At 39.3% G+C, this 27940-nt stretch overlaps 1 protein-coding gene across 2 annotated transcripts; it reads left to right on the forward strand.

Annotated features, from left to right (window-relative positions):
• On the forward strand, positions 1-27436 carry PI15 (peptidase inhibitor 15). Of its 2 annotated transcripts, none has more exons than XM_074552694.1 (6): positions 1-140; positions 1428-1751; positions 16995-17113; positions 17320-17452; positions 17618-17733; positions 21476-27436. In XM_074552694.1, the coding sequence occupies exons 2-6, from the start codon at positions 1479-1481 to the stop codon at positions 21609-21611; spliced, it is 777 nt and encodes a 258-aa protein (XP_074408795.1). In that variant the 5' UTR covers positions 1-140; positions 1428-1478; the 3' UTR covers positions 21612-27436. The 2 variants fall into 2 exon arrangements, with proteins under 2 accessions (XP_074408795.1, XP_005479442.1); XM_005479385.4 differs by lacking the exon at positions 1-140 and adding an exon at positions 616-883.
• The last annotated feature ends 504 nt before the right edge of the window (positions 27437-27940 follow it).

Here is a 27940-nt window from a genome sequence, read left to right on the forward strand (position 1 = left end):
CTGCCGTGTGAGTGGCTGGACCATTCTGTGCTTAAAGAATTCCAGCTATAGGCTAGCTAATGGGAAACAGATGTCTCCCTGGCACCGCCGGGAGCTTTCGGTCCCGCCGCTCCCGTAGCTTCCCACTGGCAGACGTTCAGGTAACAGCTTTGGGACGGCCACGGCCGCCCGGAGCTCTGCCCGTGCCTCGGAGGGCAGAGGGCGAGGGAAGAGGAGAAGGGGGCGAGAGGAGGGGTCGGGCCCTCGGGCAGCAGCCGTGCCGGCCATGGATGGAGCGGGGCCCGGGCTGCCCGGCGGGCCCCGGGACACCGCGCTGCCGGGACGGGCCGGCCCACGGCGGTGCACGGTTCCGATTCCCGGGACAACAAACTCAGGTTCGCAAACTCCGCGCTCCAGCTGCGCCGTGGGGGCTCGTGGAGCTGCGAGAAACAGCGCTTCCCGAGCCAGCATGATGCTCGGGAAATGAGGAAAAAAACAGCCGCGGAGGGAAAAAAACCAAAAAAAAAAGGTAGGAAACGCCGAGTAGAGAGTCTTGCAGGCTGCCTCTCTGCGCTGCATCAGGCGGGGGTGTGACCGAGCCCCCCAGCGCCCACCCTCCGGGTGCCACCCAATGGCTGCCGTGGGCTCGCACGGCCCCTCCCGCCCGCCCCGGCCGAGCGGGACCCGCCGCGACACTGCCCGCGCTGGCTGCACAGCCCGCAGCGTATAAAGGCTGTCAGCGGCGCCTCTGGCCAGAAGCTTCACAACCGGCACGGTTTTGTTCTTTGGGGGGGTTGTAATAAGAGACACTTCTTCACAAAGGTTCATATCATCACATAGGAGAGTGCTATATATACTGGGAGAACAATAGACTCTGTTCTTTTTTTCTTGGTATTATCCAGAGGTAAGCCATTCAGTTCCATAAGTTTCTTTGCATGCAGTTTTATCAATGCTCATCACACTTGGTGAACTTAAGATTTGAATGCTATTTCTAAGATGTCCTGCTTTCATGCTGTTTATGTTTTCTGCTGCCTACTGGTTTATCTCTGCCACATTGTGTCAAAACACTCCATGCCTATGGGGTAGGCATAGCCTAGGATATATTTTTAATTTTCAGTAGAAAACATGATGTAAGGTTTCTTGCAGTCTCCCTATTTAACATCTGTGGTGTGGTTTATGGACTGATTGGGTGTGATTGCACTGTCACTATTTCAGGAATACTACCAGCTCTGACCATGTACTTCATAAGGATACCTCATCTGGTGTGTTGTAGTAAGACCATCATCACTTAATACAGTTACTGAAAATTGCTCAGCAACACGTGTTCTGCCTGGTTTGTTTTTATGATTGAGTTGACAGAATGATTTTTCGGGTCACAGCCTGCTTGTTCACTTTGTCTTGCTGCACAGATGTACAGAATCACATCTTTGGTATCTTCTCTTCTACAGATTTGCTTTCTGCTGCCCTGACTTAAAGCAGAGTACCTCTGTGGCCCCAAAATGACAGTAATTGCTGCAATCAGTTGTTCTCTCTTATTTTCCATTCTCTGTGAAACAAGTGCATTAGTGTTACCCAACTCCACTGACCTGTTCTTGTCAGACAATAATTTCACTGACATCAAGACAGCTTTGGCAGCTCATCTGGACTCTGCAAAAATTCCCAAAACCAGGCGGAAGCGCTACATTTCACAGAATGACATGATTGCCATTCTTGATTATCATAATCAAGTCAGAGGCAAAGTCTTCCCACCTGCTTCCAACATGGAATACATGGTAAGTGAACTGTTTATTTCAGAGTAAAACAAACTGTAAATCAGTGATCTGATTTTCTTAAACAAATTGTAATGGTTTACTTAACTAAATTTTTTTTTTTTTAATCTATTATTGCTTACTAAAATGTTCTGTCCTTATGTTTTTCAAGCTGCATTAACTTCAGCAAGCAAAAGCTGAATGCTGAACTCTGAACCTCTTACTTGCTCTGTTCAATTTTCATTTCCATGTGTAGTCCCAATGAAATAAGTGAAGTGGTGAGTTAACTGCTTGTTGGCCTGAGGAATTGTATGTAATAACAGGCAACCCAAAGTGGTAAAGTGCTGATCATTAGCCCCATAGTTTTTGTGGAGTACATTGAAAGTCATTGCCTTGATGTGGGCAATAAGATACACAATGAACCTTTCTTATTTATTTCACACATATTATGTATGGAAGCAATATGGTAAGACTGTTTGCAAAGTAATTAATCTGTCTCCTCTTCATGTGTTTTTCTTACTGCATGTTTTCTGTGTTCACCTAATACCTTTATCTTTCCATCAAATGCAATGCTGCTTTTTAAGGTTTATCTAGTGTGTAGGATTTCAATGTGCTCAAAAAAAAGTATGTGGCAGGCACATTTTCTCCTTATTGGAAAATACTTATAGGAAATATCCGTTCCTGCAGGTATGGTAGAAGTTACACATTCACTGTGATCTCATGCTGCTTTAGCACTGCTGGCTGAAGCAGCATTTGCTACTTCGTGTTCCAACTTTGCATACACGCATAATGTGGGCCTCTAGTATTAAACACAGGTTGTCCAACAATTTTTTTTACATTGTAATTGAGGTATTCACAGTGTTTTGAAAGTACAGACAAGTTGTGTCAGCACCATAATAAATGCTAAAGACACAGTTTCTCATATGACAGCAGACAGTTAATAGGTTTGAGAAACAGGACACCATCAGTTAGACATAAAAAGGGGATATCGGTAATAACAGCTCCTCCTTTGTAGCAGCTAATGACTCACAATTTGGACATGTTTCTGTCACAGATGTTACCTAAATCTGGATGTCATCATATAATCTGTTCAGCTTATCCCAGCAGCAACTCAGAATGCTGAGTGCTCTCAGAATATTGCAGCATGAAGACCATAGGCTGAGTTTCAATTCTGGTTAAGTGGAAAGGTCAGAGACAGAAAAGCCAGACTGGTCAGAAGTCAAACTCAGTCATCACTTTCATTGCTGTGCTCTCCACTGATCTTTCCTTTGATTCTGTGTAAATAAACTTTGTTGTAATGTCTGAGGGAATGGCAGCCTACCATACCCTTCCTTGGCTTGTGTGTTTTAGAAGTGTGCCCTTGCAGTTTGCTGAAGTGAAGCCAGCACCCCGTCCTATTCCCAAGGGATTTGTAAGTGCAGTGTTCTTAGCCTGTTCTGTAAGGAACCCTTGTGAATAGAAAGTTTCCTGGATTTTATTGAACGCATATACATAAAATGCCAAGATTTTATCTATATTGGTGGGTATTCTGCTGCAGCTTTACTGCAACATAGATACAAAATCAAGACTGCAGTCATGCTCATTACAGCAGTTCTTTCCCTGTTCTTTTCTTTGCCTTTCTTACTATTGCTTTTGCCAGTAGCAACCAGCCATGGGATGTACCTGTGTTCCTGGCAGCATCAGCCCCAACAGTAGCCTCAAGTGCAAGGACTGAAGGCTTTCTTTTACATTTGGTTTTCCAGTCTGAAAGTACTTTGTGACTTCATGCTGCAGAATTCAGATCAGCACCTCAAGCTATATAGGTAATGAACCAGAGTGCAACTTGAGCTTGAATCCCCAAAAGGCAGCCGCTCCTCTGCCAACAATTCTCTTTTAAAATTGTCTAAGTTCTGTGTGTGTCCCATGTAACTACAGAGCAGAAAAATGCTCAGTGAGCAGCATCACACAGGGTGTGCTCTGCCATCTGCATTGTGGTCATGGCACCATCTGTGGAACTTCTTACCTCTCTGACTACAGAAGGATTTTGGTAGGGAGGCCTGGAAGATGACAGGGTGCTGTAAGTCATACTGAGGCTGGAAACACCATTATCAGTAACTGAGTTCGCTTTGTCCAGTCTTTGGTCTCTGAATAATTTCAGTGTGTGGTGCAGCATCTGTTGTGTCTTACAGGGACATGAGGTTGCTGCTGCTATATAAAAAAAAGATGTTATGTTTCTCAATACTTATTTTTATAAATAAGACAATGAACACATTGTCAATAACAACAAGACAATGTGCATTTGTGCTTGAAAGAACCTTACAGAGTGTGTGTTCCTTTCCTGAATACTATGGAAAAGTTCTGGGATAGTGAAGAAAATGGCCTATCCCAATTTCCCTAACAATGACTAAAACGGATGTCACATGTTAGAGAGCTGGAATTGCTTACAGATGCAGTAGATTGTGGAAATCTTTTTAAGTGTGTTGAAACAGAGAAAAACTAAGCAGTTTTGAAGCAGTAGAAAAATATATTTTTTCATCTTTTCTATGTTCACTGTCATAGTAAATTGTGTTTTGTTGTTTTTTCCTAATTCTCTTAGGAGCTGTTCTTCTCATTAATTACTGTATCACATTCTCACTTCTGTGCAGTTCCATTTGCTTTTATTTCCACCTCCCTGGTGGAAATAAAACCCCTTCAGGGTTTGGTTGCATGGTTTGGTTCTTGTGATTCCAGTTCTCCACACCCAACCTTTTTTGGGGCTTTCCTACTTGACACATTCTTTTTCTCTCCTTGATACAGTCTGCTTCTCACATGTCCAGTGCAGTTACAGATACTTCAGACTCCTTGGGTGTTATTTTCTCTGCCCGTACTGTCTCGAAGGTTTATGTACTGTAGGACTTTGGATGAGAGGTCTGGAAGCACAGCTTTAAATGCACATGGGTTGGGCGGGGGAAGTTCAGGTAAGCAGAGCTGGGAAGTGTTCTAGTTCTCTTTGGAAGAGGTGGGTCTGAGTGCTGCCCCAGCGTGTTGTTGCATGCAGCCCCCCATGAAAGCAGACAGCTGGGGAGTCAAACATGGTGGGAAGCATTGCATCAGTCCCCAGGAAAAGAAACTGGTGTGTCTTGTGCCAGTTACACTTTGGTTAAGTCTTTCTGTTGGGACATTGGCACCTGACGTGTTAGATTTAACAACCAGCTGTTAGATTTTGCAACCAGCTTTTGGTTCTGGTTCTGGAGGTACTGATGCCTTCAACTGGAAGTTTTTCTACAGGTACAAATCTAGTCAGCGTATATGTGAAAGAAAATGAAAGAAAACAAGAACTTCCAGGACTGTAATGCAGAATTAGTGAGTCTTTTTTTAATTTGAACCTTTTTCTTCATCATCCTAAGAAAGTCTTTGCTTGTGCTTTAAAAGTTGAGGGCATACCTGCAGAACACCATACTTCTGGCCTGACAAAGGGTGAAAATCATCTGCTTGTCTTTGCATATTTTTTGTGGAGAAAGCAGAAAGATTCCATAAAATTCATGATTCAGAAAAAGTTAGGTGTAGAGTTGCCAGCAGCTGTCTAGTGTGAAAAGTATGAACATCTGTAGTTCCAGTGGAAGCATGTGAATGAAGAAATCCCTTTTTCTGAATGCTAATTCTGTATTACAGAGACCTGTTTTGCTTTTCTGGAAGATCTCAGCTACTTGGTAGGCCAGCAAATATTTTCAAGATATTGCAAACTTAAATTTGAGTCTCATAAAAAGTCTTTTAATGTGCATTGGCACTATCTTTAGGCTTCCAAAACATTCATTCATGAAATATCTGTTCCTATGAGGATCAGAAGTTATTTTTACCTTTCCTACAGTTATTCCCACTTGAGGCCCGTTTCTTGAAAGTCTGTATGGTCTTTGTTGTATCCCACATCACTGTGTTTGTGCAAAAGCTGGTCAAGCAGGTGCTTATGTACAGACATGCTCTTTAAAGCTTTGCATGCAGAAGCAGTAACTTATATTAGTGGACCTTGATGAGCACTGAGCACCATCCTCCATGGCATTCCCATGCAAAATGGGAAAATCTGTTTGATTTAAGAGTTCTCTAAGGTGATCTGAATAAGTTGTTGAAGAGCCATAGCAAAGGCCAGTCATGAGTAGTTTCATTGCTGGCTCTGCAAGAGTGAGTCCTGAGCCCAGTATGGATCAACATAGTTATGAGTGGACTGGCAGTAGCACGTCTGAAGTGTAATAGAGGCAGCAGGATTGCATACTCAAAAACATGTTTGTGGAATGCTGGCTGAAGATTTTAAGTGCAAAAATTTCTCTAGATAAACTCGAGCCTGCTGATATACCAAAGATGTTCAGACAGACTTTCAATTCTTTTTTGTTCAGTAACTGAACTTTCATATTTGGGAAAGTCTGCCCCTGGTTAAATTTTGTCATTTTAACTCACTTTGTAGAACTCAAAGTAGTAAAAGATTCCCCAGACTAGCCTGAAATGAGTTAGTTTGGCTACCCAGGAGTTATTTCATGTTTCTCATGAGCTGATGGCACAGGAACTGGAAGAGAATGGAGAATTTCAGTATATTAATATCTAGTAAATCCACATAAAAGATCATAATAGACTAAACAAAGGAAACGACCTATTGTTGTAGAAGAAAAGTAGCTGTGTTCAAAAAGAAGCTTCTGTAGTCCTGTGAAGGAGTCCACATGTGTCATGCTGGAAATATGTATGCTCTGTGTGGCCCAGGAATGGCTCTCTTTGCCAAGGTGATGTATTTGGATACTTCTTGTCCCAGAAAATTTGCAGGTAACTTCCAAAGTCAGGTCAGAGAAGCAAGGTATAACCCAGTAAGTGCTCACAAATGCAAATAACTTCCTTATTATTTCACTTCTAAGTATAAAAGTCTTGATAAAATTCTTTTGCTGTCAAGGTGATCTTAAAAATATTCTGTGAATATGCAGTAAGTGATGGGTAAGACAAAGTCAGAAAAAACCCAGAAAACCTACTTCAAGTTTTCCAACATTCTGCTTAATACCAAAAGCCTTTTGTATGGTCATGGAAAGAGTGAGTTAGGTTTTCTCTCCAATTCAATAGCATTTCTCATAAATAAACTTCTCAACCTGTTTACCTATTTTTTTTTTTTTTACTGTTTTCATTGTGGTTTTTTACAGACCATTCTAAATCTTTAAGGACATTTTGTTCTTGAGTCATTTGCCCTGGCTTATTTACATGGTCCCACTGCAATCATACATGTCTGTAAGTAAGGATTGCAGGGCTAGTTCCTTCAAGATTTATGTCTAATGAGTTGGATAGAGTCTCTTAATCCATCTACTTTATCCCTGGCCTGTTGGAGGACTTCCTTCTGCATTACATACATATGGTTTTCATCTTGTCTACTCTTGAACACTTAAAGTGATCCTGTCTCAGTCACATCTCTTGGCAAATATTTTACCTTAGGAATAGAAATTATTTCCAAATGTCTAACCTAAATATTTCCCTCTAAAGCTCAGATAATTAATCTTTATATGCATTTTTAAACTGCCAATAGAATTTCTGTCCTTTTTCATTTCAAAAAATTACCCTTTACATATTTACTGGCAGTTTTCTTGGCATTAAGATGCATATTATCTTTCCTCAATTTGTATGTGCGTGTCATTACAATACTTCTGCATATTGGATCAAGTTACAGTTGCACTCCATTTACAGTTCCTTAGTTAAATTAGTGAACAAGACCCTTGGATGTCAAAGAAGATTAGGCCCATCATTTTAACTGTGCATGTCTAACTGCCATAATGCAATGAAGAATTTACTGTAGAAGTTACTGGCAGCATAATTTTTTTCATTCAGTAGCCCTGTTCCCTTAAATCCTGTATACATAGTGAAGTCTGAAATAAAGTAACCAGATGACGAGTCAGGGTGTGAAGTTCTTGATATGCTTTTCATCATGCTAGAGCACAAAATAAATGCAGGTGTGAATTCCACCTCAGTCTTCTGACAGATGAGAGCTCAAGATGCTTGGAGGTTCTCCAGTGTGGGCCCCCAGTCTGCCATGGCTTTTAGCTTGCTCTATGCTGGGAATTCACAAGTGAGGTAAGAGCAAATGAGAAAGGGGTACAAGGGTGGAATGTGTTCACTGGTTCCAGTTTCTGCTTCCTACCACTTGATTTTCTGTTTAGACAATTAATGTTCCTTCTGCCTAGTACCATAACCCAGCACCAGGAATGCCTGAAGATCATGGGCAAATGAATTCTGGAATAGTGATCCTCTCAGAAAATTAAAATAATATCTAGGGAACTGATGTGGTTCACATGGTTACAACTAATGGTGTCTGTCTGCATCACGGCCTGGAAAGGAAGCAGTTGTTTCACAGCAACAGCAACTCAGCCTTTTTCTGCAGTGGAGGCACAACGTGGCAACTGACAGAGAGAAAGCAGGAGTAAATGGAGCTTACTTTCTGCTGATTCTGGCATAACAGACTTACCTAGCTCTCTTTTGCCTCACAGGTGAGTTTAGCCACTTACATATTTCCTAGTGCACCTGTGTGAGTAAGGCAGCACTGAACTGCTTGGCTATCACTGACATGTAGGGTGTTGCCCATTTTTCCTGCAGTTTCATTGACAGAAAGCTAGAAAAGCCTGTTCAGTCTCAGTAACTGGTGTTATCTAGGGTCAAATCCCAGTGGATATTACTGATAAGAAGTGCAAAAGCCATCTGTTATGTTCAGAGTGAATGATAGAAGACCTGTTCAAGAGTTGAATGGAAAAGACCCTTCCTAGAAAGCACTCCTTGAAGAATCTGAAGAACTTCCCCAAAAAATGCTGTTGTTGATAAAATTTTGTGGAAAAGAGTGACTGTGTTAAACTTGCTTTGGTACTAGAGCTCTGTTCCAATTTTTATGCATAACAACTTTAAAATATCCATCTTGATGGTGTTTTAGAAAGGAATATTTACATTATTTAAATTTAGTATTAGCAAAAAGCCTTCTAGGAGTTTAAACAAACAAAAAACAACTTAGTAAAGTCTCAGATAGAAAAGCAGCCTGCCCAGAGGCCTTGGAATTAGACATTCCTTTATTATTAAATGTAGCACCTCTTGAACTTCTTGGCTAGAAACAGAGACAGGGCATTTTTCACAAGAATCTTGATCCAAAGTACACAATATTTTGTTTCATACGTGAATGGAGATGATCATAACCTTAAACCTCTCAAAAGTTTTTGTCCTCTTTCTCTACCTGAAAAGATAAATAGTCTATCACAGGTCTGTGAAAATGTGTATCCTAGAGGCAGCAACAGATGGAAGCCCCAGGATAGCCCCTTGCTTGCTTTTGTGCACAGAACCTTCAGCTCAGGCTCCTCCATGTATGAATACATCTGCAGGTGCCCTGGGATGGGGTTTGAGGTCTATTTAAATGAAACTGAGATTTAACTGGTTTTGCACATCTATCTGTCTGTCAGTGATGTCTGTTAATCTGTATCAAGAGAAAGAATCTTAAATCGAGCTTTCTTTTTCTGAGAATAAAGAACTATTGTTCTTATTCTTTATTCTACAGAAAGAGGAAGCTTCTATGTGTTTTGTTTTAAGTCATGGCGTTGTATCTTTCAGCTAGAGCTACTTAGAAAATAGTTTTTTCTTTGAGAACTTTTAAAGAAATTAAGAACATTTTTCCTTTTGATGGAAAGCTTCAGTGGTTAATAACAAAGAAAAGCAGAATATTTTTTTTCTATATGTAAGAGAAATGAAACACCGCAAAATAAATACATTTTCATTCATGTCTTGTATTTCTAAGAAAATACAATTTGTTCTGATCATATTTTAAATGATAGATGTCAGACATGCTTCTTTTCAGACTTTTGACCAATTGTGAGGGTGACATGGAGCTAGAGTTTGGTCCTTTTTGTTACCACTTCTAAGATAAGCTGTTGCCAATTAAAATAGTCCTTGCAGTAGGTTAGAAAAGCACTGAATATTTTAAGATATATAGCTGTGATATTAAACTTTTCCAAAAACTAAACAAATGATAGCATATCAGAGAAGCTTATTGTTATTAAATCTGACAGCATACCAGTTTTCTTTATTTCTTATTGTCTGAAAGCCTGATGCCAAACATGAAAGGAAGTTCAAACAACCTTTAAAAGAAAATAAAATTGACGAGTAATAGCGGTAAATCTTCAAATGATAGCACTTTGTGTTTGCACCATGTAGACACCTAGGAATATAAGCTTCTATGTAAAACACAGGCTTGAATTTTCAGAAGAAAAGTATTTCTGGCAGTGAGGTTTCTTGGGAATATATCTGGTGATGCCTGGATTGAGCCAGACCTTTTAATACTGAGCCCTTCAGAAGTGTGACTCAGTTGTTTGGAGGTTTGGATATATGAGGGTAAATTTACTATAAAACATTGCACAGTTTTACTTTGAGTTGCAGTGGATTGTTGGACAAGCAGCTTGATGTATTAACCCTCTGTTTATTTGCAGAAAGAATGACATACGGAGCTGTGATTCCCATCCAGATATTTTTTCTCTAGAGGGTAGACTGGAAATTTTCTGTATAAACTTTCTAATTATTACCTAATGCACATGAGAAAGTACCTGCATGTGTCATAGGCACCAATTACAATAAACATACAAAAGTTTCTAACAGGTGGTCGTTGAGATAAAAAAACCAAAAACATATTCTTAGAGAGAGAGAGAGCCTAAGGTTCAAATGATCTCAGAGCCTAAATAAATATATAAAGTTTGCCACATCTCCATGTAAGTTCCAATGAGCTCATATATTTTCATCACACCGTATGTATTGAAAAAAGCGGGAGGAAGAAGACAAGGCTCTGTCAGTCGTTCTGCTGTGAAGGCATGCAGGCAGAAGGGCTGTTGGGTTGTTTTACTAAGCTTTCTGTCAGATTTGGGGTAGTGGACGTGGTGGGAGGTCCTACAGAAAGTTTCTAAACTTGAAAATGCTGCGTGTCTGACTGCATGAAAGAGAAGGGGAGCAAATGTGCGCTGCTGTGGGATTTCAGACGGGCGCCGCACGCGCGAGTGTGAGCGGTGCGAGGCTGGGTGACCCGTGAGGACAGGACCTGTGTGCTGGAGGGTAGCAGCCTGCATCTGCTAATCCACCCTGGGACTTGCACGAGCAGCTGTGCAATGCAGCTGCACAGATGGACTGGACATGTTGGATTTCATCCCTTGGCTTCACAGTGTTTTTATCACAGGAGAAAATTGCTTGAGTCAAGGTTTGCTTCTCTCTCGCTTGCTGCCATTCTGGAAGTAAGATCTTTTGATCTTCAACTAGGCAAACAAAGAGAAGCAGGGAGCTACTGGAGAGTAAAATAATATGTTTGAGGTGGAAAGGCTAATTTTTAATTGATCATTGCTAAAAGAAGGTCGTACTAACCATCTTTCTGAGATGCCTAAGAATTGCTAGAGATCTGTTTGTGTGAAACAACAATCTGAATATCACTAATATGAATCCACAGTAAACATATATAAATGAAAAACAAGATGCCAAGACTGGAAAAAAAATGGCCACTTTTTATTGCTTCAAAATATAGAAGTGCTACCATGCAACTCTCTTCAAATTGTGAGATAATTATTACTATCCCAGTATTTAATTTGCCATCTCTTTATGTAGCTGCACTTGCGTAAAGAAGCTGTTGCAAAAGGGAGTGGTAAAAGCAGTGAACTTCACCTGTTTGCTCTGGATTTGTATTCACATCTCTACCCAGTGTTTGTCACTTCAGCTGTACAGTTGATGGCAGCTGAGGGTCTGGTCACACCACAGCTGTCCTGGCACTATGGGCAGCAGCCCTGACTCAGGGAACTCCTAGGAAGGTAATGAGTGACCAGGATGTGTATGTTTTGCTTAAAGTACTTGTTTTACCATTGGGAAATATGCATGGTGTTATCTTAGCTGATATGTCGTTTAAAAAAACCCACAACAAACAGACCAAACACAAACAGTGAGGCACTGAGGGCTGATGCTGGTATTTAATAGCCAGAGCAATGCTCTGCTGAGGTTCTCTTGTGCTCTTTTGCAAGTTAAGAGGGCTGCTGGCAATAAAAATGTGCTGGGAAAGATTAAAGATCATGATGGCAAAAGAAGAATTAAAACACAGGTTTGGATTGGTTGAGTGTTTTACAATGATCATTAGCACAGTCCTTAGGCTACCAGGTAAAAATATATCTTTATGGACTCCACAATTAGCCCGCATCTTCTATCTCACAATCTGTCCACTTTGAGGGAAGGAGCACTCCTACTTACCAGACTTCTTTGTGACAATGAAGGCTGTAAATTTAAGTGGCTCTGTAAACATCCAGTTTACCCACAGATAACCACGCAGAATGGGAACATAGTGAATACAGTGTATGGCTGTGTATTCTGTTCCCTTTGCATTTAGATCACAAATTCTTGCTATCTGTTGCCATTAATAATAGTTTCCGACTACTTGCAGAGATGAGGAGAGGTCATTGTCATTTGAGTGACTAGGTTTGTCTCCTAAGATATTGCTTGAGCAGAATGTGAAGAAAAAGCTGCTCCATTTAAATGATTGAGGACTACAATTCTGCCTGCAATGAAAATGAGGAGAACCATGTTTCTAAGTTTAAGTTATAGTTAAAAATTGTTATGTATGCAATTCCTCAAATTAAAACATAGGTATCAAAGTAGGACGGGAACAGCCAGTGTTTTTTTAACAAATGTTGTGAACAGATCGTTATAATATTGTAGTTGTTTTCTTTTATTTTTCATCATCAGGATGTTTATTCAGCTTCACCATTGTTTTAATACATAAGAACATGTTGTGACAAGGACCTCCAGTTCCAACCAAGCACAAAATGACAACTTCATCCTTTTTACATGGAAAGTATCTAAGAACAACTGAGAGGCAGCTATAGAAACAGCTATAAAAAAGAATGAGGAAACTGTGACCCACAATGTTAAAAGGCTTTCCTTGGTGAAGGAAGCCCACTTTTTGGGTTTCAAGAAATTTCACTCAACATGAAAGAGATTTTGTTTTATACTCTATTGTTTATTACACATTGTGGGGATTAAATATTTTACTATTTGTTTACAGAGGGAAACAAGCAAAATCTAGGATTAAATTCTGGCTCACTGGCAAAATTCCTGCTGACTTTATTAGTGCTAAGATTTTACTCCTAACTCTCAGCAAGCACATGCTGTGTGAGTGCAGAGAACACTCTGGGGCTGCCTCGTGGAGTGGTCTCAGATGTTGAAACTCCCCATGTAGAAACAGTGCCCTGTTCCTTGAGATGTAGTTTGGAAGTGTTGTTTTGCAGGGAGCAGTACAGAGAGCACAGTCAGAGAGCTTTCTAGGAAAATAATCTTTGGCTCAAGAAAGAAAAATAAATTGGCCAAAGGATGTTCATTTCAAGTTGTCGGTGGCAGTGTGGTGACAGGCTTTAACTCTATTGTGGCTCAGTTAGACCTCGCTGATAAGCGGGGAGGTTTCCATGGTGGACTAAATCAGTGATCTGGAGTTTGGGGGGCATCTTTATGCTGGATAGAAGGTGACTTCTTCCTCAACTACTTGCAACCTAGCAAATGGAGATTAACTGTCCCCGGGGAGTGGATGATCATATTTTGGCACTGGGAGTTTGGATGATCAGCATTTCAGGATGAGTCACCTTCTTAGATCTTAACCCACTGAGTATGGAAATATTTTTCCTTTTTCTCTTTTACAATTTTGTGTTCGTGTCGGGCAGCTTTTTTGGATGTGTTTAATAGGAACACTGCATTGCCCATATTTCAGTTTGTAATTTTTTTTATCACTCAGTTTCTTTTAAATTCTTTGCTAATTAGTTTGAGCTTTTAAATTTCTCCTTGTACAGAAACTGTCCCTCTCATTTTCAAGTTACTTCAGTTTCTCTTTCTAGGATATATTTGTATTTCTTGGTATGCTATTTAGCTATGTACACATAATGAAACCACATGGCTTTAAAATCCAAATGTCTTTGCTCTCTTCTCTTAGATGCCCAAAACAGGGGGTCTGAACTCTGATAAAAGTTAGTACAACTCTGGACTCAGGATCAGACTTTTTTTGGAAGGGTGAACTAATGTCAGTCTCTTATAATAGTTTGGTTCACAATGAGATAGTATTTTTCACTTTCAGCATTTATTAATTGTTAGCCTTTTTATAGAACCATAGAATGGTTTGGGTTGGACAGAATCTTAAAGATCAGATGATTTTTAAGATCATGATGAGTTCTAACCCTCCTGCCATGGGCAGGAACTAGACTGGTTTGCTCACAGCTCCATCCAGCTTTGAACACTTCCAGGGATGGGGCATCCACAACTTCTATGGGCAACCTGTTTCATTGCCTCATCAGCCTCACACCAAAGAATTTCTTCCTACTATCCAATCTAAACCTAGCCTCCTTCAGCTTTAAGCCAGTTCTCTCTTGTTATATCACTTGGTCCCAGTGCAAAAAGTCTCTTTCCAGCTGTTTTGTAGGTTCACTTCAGGTGCTGAAAGACTCTATAAGGTCTGCCTTATGTATTCTCTTCTGGTGATCATCTAGAGATATTCCTAGAAGGACTGAGACCACTTTTTCTTCTGAAAAAATGAAGTAAATAAGGAGGGTGAGGCAATCAACTTCTCCCATGATTTACATAGCTGTAAGGGACTGTGTAGAGGTTTTTCACCAGCCTGCTAATGAAGGAATGGAGGAAATTTAAAGATTCTGCATATGCACCCCTCCCCCTTATCCCTTAGTCAGTAGTTATTTTCCTTCTCCCTGTTTCTATTTTTTTTATGTTTGCCAAAAATTTGTCCAGAGAGGGATCAAGAGTGAACAGATAATGGAAAGCAGAGTGCACTATACATGACAAACTCACAACACTTTAACTGAGTTAGAAACAACAACTCAAAGCTTTACCAATGCAGTGCTGCAGATGATTCCTGATAACCAGAAACGAAAGCTGAGAAGCAAAAGTGAACTAGAAATGCCCTCGCTGTCCAAGGCAGGAACCGTGCCTTGCTTAGAGAGTGTTAATAGTGAAAACCTAGTCCATTCTTCACATTTTTTTCAAACACCTAACATGCTATTTTGCGAGGCAAATAGCACACAAAAATGTGCTGGGTGGAAGTTGAGATGTTGGCGCTCTTTGTGCGAACACAGAGCACGTTTAGATTACTGTGGGAGTGCAGACAGGGCGCTTGGGAGCAAGCACGCAAACCTCATGTTCAGCCTCCTGGCAGGAGCACTGGTGCCAGAAGTGTGATTAATCCCAGCAAAGGAGGGTGTTTATGGGGTGTCACAGTGCTGGCAGAGCAGCCCCTTATGGATGCACACCAGGCAGCTGTGTTTGGCCCCACATGCTGGATCCATGAGCTCCTCTGCTCCCCTGGGCCTGGGCAGGCTCCAAACACTGGCTGTGGCCCCAGCCTCTCAGACACACTCCCCAGACACTCTTTTATGTTTGTACCTACTCTTTAAAGCCCTCTTTTTGGGACCACTGCTGTACCACAGGGATTATAAAGGGTTTTTATACACCAGCCACATGCAGCTAGTAAACTTAATGGCAGAGATACAAAGCAGAAGAAATGTCTGTGCACAGTTTTCTTCACCTTGGGCCCTAGAGCATATCCTGGGTTTTGGGTTTTTTATCTCCAACTCCTCCAAGAAACTCCCATAACTTTTCAGGTCTGAAGTCTAACCAAGTTGAAGCCAGTTCCTAGGCATAAAGAGTATTCCTTTGTAGCATGCTTCTTCTTAAGACTTCTGTCTTTTGTCCTTGTACTAGCAGTTTGACTTCATCCTGGAAATTTTCTGAACAGGTGTAGAGTAAACCTTCTCTTCTTTAAGCACCACCCATTTTATCATCCCTAAGGTGGTTCTACTTGAATGGAAAATGATTTCTGTTAAGGAGCCTTACTGGTCTCTGTTGTGCTTCTTCACCTTTAATCCAGGAGGTACCTTATCCACTCCATATTTGCAAAAACTTGGTTCAATGGTCTAGCAATTTCATAACATTTACTAAATTTTGTCCTTCTCACTAAGAGAAATGTCACAAAGTATTAAAGTCAGGGCATGAATTATTGGCCTAGTCAATGATCAGTCTTTTCACTCTTCAGGTCTGTGAAATTAAAACTGAATTCAGTGTTAGAAATCATTATTAGCTCATAGTACAGAAAATATTTGTGATGTGGGCCACTTTATCCTTTGATAAGCTAATTTCTGACTTTGCCTCTTTTTTCATGCCTCAGAGAGCATACTCTTTATTTCATAACCGCTCAAGATATATGAGTTTGTGTTTGTGTTTAAAAAGCACTGATGGTCTATATAAACAACTTTACTATGTTCTGCTCTGCCTTTCTACTTGCAATTCACTACAACTATTCTGCACCTAAACACTCCAAGAAGGGTATTCCAAATATACATGTAATTCCAGAATCTACAGCCTACTTGGGTATCCCTTAAACACTAAGATATACTAGGATTTGTGTGCTCTTGTAATGTAACAGTGAGATATCTTTATCAGGAGTTCCAGTGGTGCAGTAGTTTCTGTTGCCAATATCTCCATTATTTCTGAGACAAACCTGTTTTGCTGTGGAGAAAACAGCAGAGTTACAAATCAAGCATGTAATTGAGCAGGGAAAGCATATAAAAGAGACAGTGTTTAAGTTCACTTGTCATGTTCCAATCATTGGAGAACTTAAGAAGTCAAGTTGTCTGTTCTTACAGAGCTGTTATCTTTTTTATATCAGGCAGTGAGCAATGCCAGTTCCTGTGCAGAATAAAGTAGTGAAAGCTATACTGTACCTGGAAACTATCCATAGTCTTTGCCTTTGTGGCATCCATTTCTTGACCTTGTGGCTTCCAATATGAAGCACACATTGGCTCTGGCTATAGATACTCCTGAGGTCCTGTTTCAAATGTGTTGGGGGTTTGTGGGGTATGTAATACCTATGCTGAATTGTTATTTCTGTGTTCCTCTCCTTCACTTTCTATCTGAGTCCCAGCCAACATTTCACTTCTCTCCACACATGGATCTCATCAACACAGAAGGGAAAATTGTAGGAGAATGCCTGTTTGGTGAGGGGCTTTTCCAGAAAAAAAGGGAGAGATCAGAATACTTGGCTTCCTCTAATGATATGGGCAGGAATTCTGTCCAGCAATAGGGCAAATCCCACTGGATTCTGTGCATGGTGCTCCACAGTTCTCTTCTTATTTCCTGATCTGATGTATCATGATGGTATATTTGTGAGTTAAGGTACTTGCTTCTTTTGTTCTAGCACTATGATCATGATATGCTTTTTTCTGTTCTACTGCTGAGGATACTTTATTTTGTCAGGTTTGGGATGAAACTCTTGCCAAATCTGCTGAGGCTTGGGCTGCTACATGCATTTGGGACCATGGTCCTTCCTATCTTCTGAGATTTTTGGGCCAGAACCTGTCTGTAAGAACTGGAAGGTAAGAGGTTAGCCTACAAAGCAATTATTTTGTTAGCCTTTGAGCAAACCAGATCTTGGATAGATGCAGGCATTCTACATCTATATCTGTAGAATATATCTCTACCTCCCAGCGTTCGTTTGACTCAAGAATATTATTGCTTAATACTGTGACTCTGGTGATGTGAAGCGGAATCTAAAATTTTTTTTTCTTTTTTTTCTTTCCAGGTATCGATCTATTCTCCAGCTGGTAAAGCCATGGTATGATGAGGTGAAGGATTATGCTTTCCCTTATCCTCAAGACTGCAACCCTAGGTGCCCGATGCGATGTTATGGACCCATGTGCACCCATTACACACAGGTTATATAAATTTCCTCTATTCAAAACCTCATGTCCAAAGCTAAACTTTCCTATGATGTACTTATACCCCTCTCTCTCAAATAAATGTATGTGTATATCTATAAATATATGTACGTGCATATTCCTTTTCAATTTGGACTTCACTAATAATAAATATTTATTCAGATGGTTTGGGCCACTTCCAATCGTATAGGCTGCGCAATCCACACGTGCCACAATATGAACGTCTGGGGATCTGTTTGGCGGCGAGCTGTTTACTTGGTATGCAACTATGCCCCAAAGTGAGTTGCTCTCTTTTATTTTTGTTTATTTTTATACTTTGTGCATGTTTTGGTCCTCTCTTAGGACTGCTTACTCCTTTTTCAGCAGCATGACCTCTCTTTGTGCTTTTTCTGTGGGCTGCTCTTTTGTTCAAGCTTTCCATGTGAACGTATGGAAATGTGGGACTCCAGTGTACAAGGAGGAAAAGGAACCTACTTGATGTGTGTGGAACAAAACAAAAAACTGGTTTTCTGTTATTGCTGTTTTTTTATTAGTAGTATTTTCTTCCTTCTTTGTGCTGACTTCACTTTACTTTGAAATCCTTATTTCTTCACTCTTTTATAGATAGGCATGGTGGACTAGACTTCCTCAGGTAAGCAATCCCACTGTAGATCAGGTTCTGGATTTAACGACAGGTGGACCTGTGCAAATCTTACGAAATTCAGTCAGGCCAAACACACCTGGATTGGGTGTATCCAAGCGCAGGTACAGGCTGGGTAGAGAATGAATTGATAACAGTTCTGAGGACAAGGATTTGTGGGTGTTTGTAGATGAAAAACTCAATATGACTTATCAGGGCATTCATGCAGCCCAGAAGCCCAACCATAGCCTGGGCTGCATCAAGGGAGATGTGCCCAGCAGGTGATTCTTTTCCTCTACTTTGCTCTCCATCTGGAGAGCTGCATCCAATTCTGTCTTTATTAGCACAAGAAAGACATGGATCTGTTAGAGCAGGTCCAACGGAGAGCCACCAAGTTAATCTGGGCTAGAATAGCTCATTTATGAAGGCAGGCTGAGAGAGTTGGGGCTGTTCAGCCTGGCAAGGAGAAGGCTCCAGAGAGACCTTGTGTGAACCTATTGGTACCTAAAGGGGCCTTACAAGAAAGCTGGAGAGGGACTTTTCACAAGGGCATGTAGAGATAGGACAAGAGGGAATGGCTTTAGCTTAAGGTGGGTAGGTTTGGATTAGACATTAGGAAGAATCCTTTGCTGTGAGGGTGGTGAGGCACTGGCAGAGTTTACCCAGAGAGGTTGTGGACTCCCCATCCATGGAAGCATTCAACACCAGACAGGATGGGGTTCTGAGCACCCTGGTCTAGTGAGAGGTTCCCTTCCCGTGGCAATGGGGTTGGAACTAGTTTGTCTGTAAGGTTCCTTCCAACCCAAACCATTTTGTAATTCATTCTTTGATGCGTGTTGTTGCCCACAGGATACCTTTGCTTATGACCATGCTAGCATTGCTTTCATATGAAGTCCATCAGCCTAAGCTCCATGTGTGCAAATCTGTCTCATCTTGCCTTCCATATTAGGGTCTGTTAAAATACAGCTCACAGACTCCCTAGGTGGCTATATATCCCATAACTTGCAGAGGTCGGTGTTAGGTTGAAATGCAGAAATTAATTTTCTACCAGCATTTCCTAGACATCATCTCAAGCTTGCATTTGGGTACAGAATGAGTCAGTAAAGTGTGGCTCTGGGAGAGTTTCAATTTGCAGTCTGGTTTGCACCACTGTTGCAAAAGCTGCACAGACAGTGTAAGTGGCTGCTTGCTCTGTCTCTGCATTAGGCAAAGACACAGTTCTGTAGGAACCTGAGTATGATTAACTGAGCATGTTTTCCATAAACTCTTGGTGGCACAGGTCCATTTGTGGTAAAGAATATGCAAGAATATGTCATTACTGTACCCGTTACATGAGTAAAAAGAACTTTTTAAGGTTTTGCAACTGAAAAAGAGATAGGATTTTGTAAGAAAATTTACTTGGGGAAAAAACCACCTTTGGAAATCGAGGAGATTTCTCTGTCCTTTTGTCTATAATATTTATTGGAAAAGGGTGGTAAGAAGTGAATGTGAGGAAGAATAGGCAGCAAAGACTCTATCTGACTTATAGCTCCACAACATGGACAAGATGAAATCAAAGATTCTAAGACAGTTTTTTAATATATCCTAATTTGAAAAAAAAAAAAAAAAAAAAGAACTTTCTGGAATACTTATCTCATTTTCATATATTGCAATAAAATGGATTTATACATTAGGCATTTTTGGAAACGAATTTAGTAGTTGTGTATCAGCTAGCAATGAATTAATGACATTTTATATTTTCTGAATCTAAAAATCCCACAGCTTCTTGAACAGCTAACCAAAGCTTGAAGTTGCAACCTCTTTCTCTGTGCAAGATATTGAGCAGACCTCTCAGTCACAGGAAGTGGAATCATGATTTTCACATCTACTTCTTGCAGGGTCACAAAAATTATATTGAATGATCTTTCCTGGATTAATTTTGTATTTCTAGATTTAATTGAGTTGAGGACATTGGGCTTAGAGTCCTTGGGCGCACACAGAAGTCTCTTTGCCACTCAGTAAAGTCTGTGTCCTTCTGAGGAACCAGCACACCAGAAACTCCTCTAAAGAGGAAGGGAGTGAATATTACAGGCCCAATCTGAGTTACTAAGATTGGAATTTGGCAAAGATTTAGGATTTGGAAATCCAGTAATTTTCACTGATGCCATGCTGTAACATGGAAAAATATTTATGCTTCTCAAATGAGAGCAAACTCCCTAAAGTTAAGGAGTATTTTTGTAGTTTAGAAAGGCCCCAGATTATCCAGCAGTCTCACACAAATCTGCCATGTGTTGCATAGAAAATGAAGCAGAAAGCTGTTTTGAGCAAATTCCGAATTTCCATATCTGTTATCAGACTAAATATATTTCCTGAGAACGTAGTCTGCTGTACTCATTTGGAAGAGAAGTAGGAAGGAGCAAATTATTTGAGATTCCTATTTTCTTCCAAGGCACAACCCAGACTAAGGCTTTTGATCCAGTGTTATTGGCTGGGAGGTGGGGAATGACAAAATGTTTCATAAATAATTGCATTACTCACTGCTATTCCACGTCACATGCAAACTAAAGGAAAGTTCTCTGCTCTGTGAGACATAACATTTAAATAAAAATCTAATTTTAACTTTCTGCCTACATCATGAGTGTTACATGATTCTCTAAAAGTCTGTGGTTTACTTAAACCCCTTTAAGTCTGGATGTATTTTTCAGATGTTCCTAGATGTTTCAGTTACCTCTTTTCATATGATCACTCTCCAGACTTTGTATCCCTTTCTCCCTAGGGTCTATTGCGCACCTCTCTTCACCAAGCACCCTACTTCTGCTCTCATTTGCATCTGTGAGACCTCTGAAAATGCCCCAATTCAGTTCCTTTTAATAGTTTTTTTCTTCCTTTTTCTCTAATCATGAATTCAGTCTCAGAGCTTCACCATGTGAACCTAGGCTGGTGCAACCTAAGAGTAAGGTTTCACTCAGTTTGTTTATCCATCTACAAAGCACAAGCTTTTAAGATAACTGCCAGAGAAAAACGTGCTCAAGAAAAACCTTGCACCATTGTTCATTTTGCTTTTTTTCGTAAATATAGATCCCCAGTAAAAAATTCTCTGTCATGAGATCAGAGAACCAAAAATCACTTGGTTGTAGCAAAACCAAGAAGACTGAGACTTCACCACTGAGACTAAAGGATGGGGAATGGATATTACTAGCCTGGATATATATGGTCATTTTTCTGCTCTTTCTTGGGAATTGCTAGATCCATGTTTATCAGTAAACTGCAGCAATGAACTAATGTCATGTTTTTAGTAACTGAGCATTTATGGGACATCAGTAGAGAACATTAACTTTAATCACTCAAAGCATGTATGGTTGATGATTTTTTTTCTTCCACTCTGAAATTATTAAGTATTCTATTTAATTTTTTATTTTCAGGGGGAATTGGATTGGAGAAGCACCATATAAAGTCGGAGTTCCATGTTCAGCTTGTCCTCCAAGCTATGGAGGTTCTTGTATCGACAATCTTTGTTTCCCAGGAGTAACATCAAACTACTTATACTGGTTTAAATAAGTTAAGGTTAAGATTATTTTAAAGAAAACCCAGAGATGAGTAACAAGAACCTTGTATATTGAATTTTGCACATATTATATATAGAGAGATATTGTGATAATACTCTGATATTTTCTTTTTGTGTGCTTTTGTATAATTAGCTTTCAAAGTACAGTATAATTTGGTTTTAACACTTTGGGATTTACGACTCACATTATCCCTTTCAGATTAACATTGTGCTAAAGGAGAGCAAACTCATTTTAATCTTAGCAAGTGTAGCTTCCTGAAGATTAGATTATAGTAAAAGCACATCAGAAGACAGAATATTACTTCCTTTTTAAAAGTAATAACTCTAGCAAGAGAAGGGTCATTGTTTAATACTGTGCTTCAAAAATGGAGTGTGACATGCAAAGGAACAAATTGTCCTCACACTCCCAATGGTTCCTCCTGTTTACACCTGTGCTTTCACCTGCAATGTCAGTGGGACACTGAGCAGAGGAAAACATATGTGCAAGAGAAACTGCAGGATATTACCTACCTCATGCACAGCATCAATTCATTTATGGTGTTTCAAGAGTTCAGCACATGGCTGCTGTTATCACATGTCTGTGTGCAGACAGGAGTATTAAGGAGAATGAGGAACCACACTGACTCAGATGCAGTGGTTGTTAACTCACATGCCTAAAGTCTTATCTAAAAAGAAGGCTACATCACTGTAAAAATACTGGTATAACAGCACAGCTTGACTCTACCTTCCTGTATTTCTGAATACAGTCATAGTTCTATAATGGTGCTTTGCAGGAGTATATTCATTCTTTTACAGGAAGAAATATGTTGCTTACAAAGCAAAATACATCCATACATAACGTCCATAGTGGCTTTTACACTATAGGTCTACCAGTATATATGTTATCCCTCTGACTGAAATTCAGTTGAGAATCAGGAGAGATCAGACCTAAAAACAGGTAGGAAGATTTCTAAATAAAAGACCTTAGGGATCTTTAAAATTTATGTAGATTTTTTACAAAACTTTCAAATTTCTAAAGCAATTGCCAGTGTCCATTAAAAATATATTGCACTGTTTCCTGAAAATATCTGTGCATTATTAAAAACCAAATCTGCCAAAAACTTTCTGCCAAAACCTGAATGTCTTATGAGTGCCTAATAGAGACATTAAAACCAAAATATTATACAGGTACTTTTCTTGAAAAACAGATTATTAAATGGAAGAGATCAAATGTCTGCCCCTGTTACTAGGTCATTGAAATAGCCTTGAATTTTGGCTTTATGTTACAGGGCAGCATGTACTCCACTTTATATATAAGTGTTTAGTCTACTTGCACTGCTACATTTAGACCTCTGAAATTTATTAACTTTGAAAAGCAATACTGAGTAGAGCAAGTGGAACAACAGAGGATAATTTCACTAGAGCTACATATGTATGTATCTTTAAGTCACTAATTCAGTCTTTTTAGGGTATTGGAGATAGTCTGTCACCAGAATATGAAGTAACATGCTGGTGATATAAAAAGAAAGATGATAATTTGAATTCTTCACATTAATTATTCTTTTTCTCCAGCAAGATATCTGGGACAGGCTGTATGGGGTATGTAATGTAGCAGCCCTTCTCTATCTGTCTGTACTCTGATCCCTCAGAGAATGTCAGCTGCTGATTTGTGGCTCTTCAGAAATTTCTGGTTAGTGACGCTTCTGTATCTGACAGGACAAGAACTAGACAGGCATATGGCCTTTAGATGTATCCATGTTGTAAAAGGATAACTCTCTGCAATATTCTACTAACTTTTATCCTAACAGGTACAATATAAACATTTTTCCTTTTGTTTTCAAAGGAGTTTGGACTTGAACAGTACTCAATCAGTCAAATACTTTGGCAGAGTAAAAGCCAGTACTGTTTTGGGAGTGAAAGACAACCTCTTTGCATGATCTGTGTACACACTGAAGTAAATGAGTCAGACAAAACTACTTAGTGGGTGACTAGCCCCTCAGCCAGCACAGTTGTTGACAAAGATGCAGGTGAAAAATGCATTTTTGTTCTGCATAAGTAATCTTCTATAGAGGTAAAGACAGAACAGTTAAAGCAGTACATCTAGCCATTTTCATTATTTTTATTTTTGAAATATAAGTAGGAAGCAGAACATAAGAAAAAGTTCAGGTTAAGCCATGAAACCTACAACAGTAGGTCTAACAATAAATGACTATGCACTTTGTAACTTGCAATTTGTATGTTGTATGGTACACTTTCCAAACAGGACTAGACATTGTAAATTAATTTATAATTCTGTAATTCAGCTGAAATTATTATCACGGGTATATATGTTATCGTATCTGTTCCTTTTTAAGTTGCTACAAATACCTTGATTTTGTGGAATATTTTGTTTTCTGTGAATATAGAAAACTTTGCTTTTAAGAAACAGGTATGCAGGTTTTTTCACAACATCCCATAATGGTGCTAGGGATTAACTATTGTAATCACACTGTAATTGACAGCATCAAAACATGATCTGGAAATAAGCTATTTCATACGAGCAGCTCCTGATAAAACCAGCCACAAGCACTCAAGCATTAGCTGAATATGTTTCGTTTAACAGAGAGGTTTACAGATCATCAGATATTTGATTGCCACATGAGATTTCCACTTTAAAGTGGAAGGCCTTTCTGTATTGCCTATTTGAAATGCCCCAGTTTCTATTATCTTTTTGCTCTTGGGCCAGGTAATGACAATGCCAGTAAAGCTCTACTTTGATTGCCAGTGCCAGTGCTTCCTGACTGACTACCTGACACCAAGTGCTGCTACAAAAAAAAGCACTGAAATACGCAGAAGACTTCAGATGTCTGTGGCAGCTCTAATGCATGCTGAGCTTGATGAATTCAAGGCCATGCTGAGGCAAACCACCTCCAGTTGCTATTTTGATGGCCTTGAAGTACTAATTTCTTCTCAGCAGATGGGTGTGCCTTTAAAGACAGAGAAATTAGCTCAGACTTCTGTTCTAAATATAAAATTGTAAAAGTATGCACAAGCTAAAATAAGGCAAAAATTATTTTTTGTTAAAATACTGTGAGAGGCATAAGGGTAAAAATAGAACAAAATTGATATAATTAATTATTGAGTGTAGCTGTTTATAATAATATCTGCTTGTGACTTTTTGCCTCATTTAAACATCTAAGGTGATGAGTAGCCATTGATACCTTTTGGTGCTAACCTCTGTGTTCTGGTGCTGAAGTTACAGATTATTTTTTGTGGAAATATTGCCATATACACTCCAGTGTTTGTGAGATTTTTTTCAGCTAAACATATAACTTGCCACTAGGTCATATTTGCTTTCAGAGTTCCTTTTTATGGTTGTTTCAGGCTCTAATAAGAGTTTTATGTGCATCAGAGAAGAAAATGTATTCCAGTTCAAAACCAAAACAAACAGTACCCTCCCCTCCTCACAACAGGCAAGTGCTTGTGGAACAAATTATGGGGAGAGTAACGCCTCTGAGAGTCATGACTTCAGATTGATGCTGAGCAAGTTTTAGTGATTCCAGATCATCTCTCTGAAAAATAAATGACTTCAGAAAATCTGGGCTTGACCTTGCACACTTATCCTTGGGATCTATTCTTTGAGGTCAGTTTTTTTCCCTGTGAGTCTGAGGTGAGTTTGGTCACGTCTCAGAGAAAACCAGAGGAGTTTCAATATAACCTCTGCAGGAATGAATAATTGGGCTCCATGAGAGCTTTGTGAACAGCAAAATTAGACTTCATGTGCCATCTCCTCATAATATTGGGAAATACCATGGGGCTTGGAAAGAGGAACCCTCCCAGAGCAAAAGTACTGTGGCTGCATGGAAAGAAATATATCAGTGTCTATTTCCATGTCTGTATCTGTGGGCAGGTGGATAGGTGTATAATAAGTGATAGATATATATGTTTATACATCCTCCCTGAGGATCAGGTTGCAAGCATGGATGCCCTCTTGTGGTTGAGAATACCTCTACTCATTACAGAGCAATCCAAGAGGTTCTGGGATTTTTTGAGAACAAACGCAAATCTAAAGTTTTCAGCCTTGATATTAGAGACACATGATTTTGTCTGTTTCCTTTGAGAAAAGAGGTGCAGTGCAGAACTCCACTATTTCTTAGTTTTATATGATTTGTAAGTACGGAATTCAAGTAGAGTTTTATTATCTGATGACTACCTAACGTATAGAGTTTTATGAGTATGAGGTAAAACAGAGTTATTCGGATGCCAGAAGAATTTTCAGAAGTGTTAAGTCAGATATAGTTCTTAAAAACCAGGGTGTGGGAAGCCTTATTACTCAGATACTATACTATGATGATCCCCAGTAAAATTTTAAGGGCCCGAATTACTGTTGCAATCTGCTCATTACTGCTAAGTTTTTAAGACAAAACTATTGCTTTCCTGTTCTAGAGTGATATGATCTTGGAATACAAGCACAAAAAATTTTTGTGGTGCTTTTTAAAACTGCAGAATTGAAAATTTGTATGCTCCAGTTCTCAGATCATACATAATTGGTCTGGTGGTCTCAAAGTGTAAAAACCTTCTTTAAATTTGCAAGAAGAATGTTGAAACTCTATCAATAGAAGCCTGAAATAGCCATAACCTTCTCCAACTGTTTTCCTTCAATAGAAAATAGTTGGAAAAATTAAGAAAAAAATAACAGTTACCCATCTGATTAATTCAACAGATGGGCAACAGCCTATCTAGTTGATTCAAGAAATTATGAATAAGATTGGTTACTATTGGTAATTTCAATGCTTTCTTTCTGCTTGGCCTTCATTTCCCAACTCACCCTCAGGGTAGAGTTATTTTCTGTTAGAAAATAATTAAAAGGCAATGCATTTTTAAATTCACAGAAGTCAGTGGAACAAATAGAAAGCTTTGATTGTTGTCCACATTCTGTTGAGTTCCCCTGAGTGTGATCTGTGAGAAATCCAGACTGAAATGGTTGCAATTCATTATCTCCTTCTGCCAAAAGACAAAATTTGGAGTGGAAATAGATTTTGGCATGCTATCATTAAGTAATAAGATTGTAAATTCTTTTAAATCCTTTAATAAATTCTTTAAAATTTACATGCACTTTCATATTGAAACTGCATATAAATTAGACTTATTTTGGCCAGCAGGAAAGACAGAGAATATCTCTCAGGTTATATGTTTAGCTCACAACAGCGATTGTCATTCAAATCACTGGTTTTTCATCATGCTGCTAACTCACTACAGCTTCAATAGACCATCCTGTAAGTCAGGAAGTATCTTAGATGTGATGTTTAAAGTAATGAAATTCTTCCTTAAGAGTGAATGGTAATGTTGGAGTCAATAGCTCTTAGGAGTTAAACAGCTTTGTTTCATGTAATTGAAATGGTGCTTAAAGGCAGGGTTCATTTAAGAAGCAAACCATCTACACATGCTTTTTTCCATATGCAACAAGGACATATTTTTCTGAGGCTTAAAGATGCTGGGGATTGGAAAATAAGTATATTTCCATGCTTTTTAATCTGAACCCATGTAAAAAAAAGTGTTCAGTGTTTGTAGAGTGAAATGCTCCTTCCCCCCCTTTCATTATATATTTTCATTTTTCTTGTTCAGGTTTCTTTTTGATAATTATGTGGGTGGGGTTGTGTCTGGTTTTTTGGAGAAGAAACCTTGTTGTCTAACACGTGTTGCAGTGAACTTTCCAATGTATCATTTCATTCATGTTGTCATATGATGCTACATGTATATGCTATACCTGAGATATAAATTTGTATCCCTGTTTCAACTTCTAATGCTATGAAACTGTACATCATTTTGATCTATTTTGTAACATCTATGCATTTAAATAAATAAGTAAAATTATCAATATTTACAATTTACATTCTTTTGAGACATCTTTTGTTGTTTCCTTTTTCCATTTGTACCCCGAAGACAAGTTTTCAGGGAGAAAGTAAAGGACAGATCTAAACTGAATTTTAAATCAGTTTTAATATATTTATGTAAGTGCATGTGCTTTACATCGGTGCTCCATTATGTACTTGAAATCTGTATTGATGATGTATCCACCCATATGGATGGGAGCCTGTCTTTGGTGTTGAGAGATGGAACTCTTCATCAGAATTAGTGTTCAGGGTATGTTTTCCTATGTGCCTCTGGCCAAGAAGAAAAATCTGAACTGTGACCAAAGGAGATATCCACAGAAAAACACAGAGGAATGATAGTCAATTGGCCAAGTTTTTTTTTCCATGGAATGAACCATGCTATGGTCAGAAAAAGAGTAGTTCTTTGTTCCTGAATGATTATTCTTCCTCCCAATGTTGTACCAAAGCTGTAAAAGCTACATTTGAAAGCA

The sequence above is a fragment of the Zonotrichia albicollis genome, chromosome 1 (genome assembly GCF_047830755.1).
Source record: "Zonotrichia albicollis isolate bZonAlb1 chromosome 1, bZonAlb1.hap1, whole genome shotgun sequence".
Taxonomy (NCBI): domain Eukaryota; kingdom Metazoa; phylum Chordata; class Aves; order Passeriformes; family Passerellidae; genus Zonotrichia; species Zonotrichia albicollis.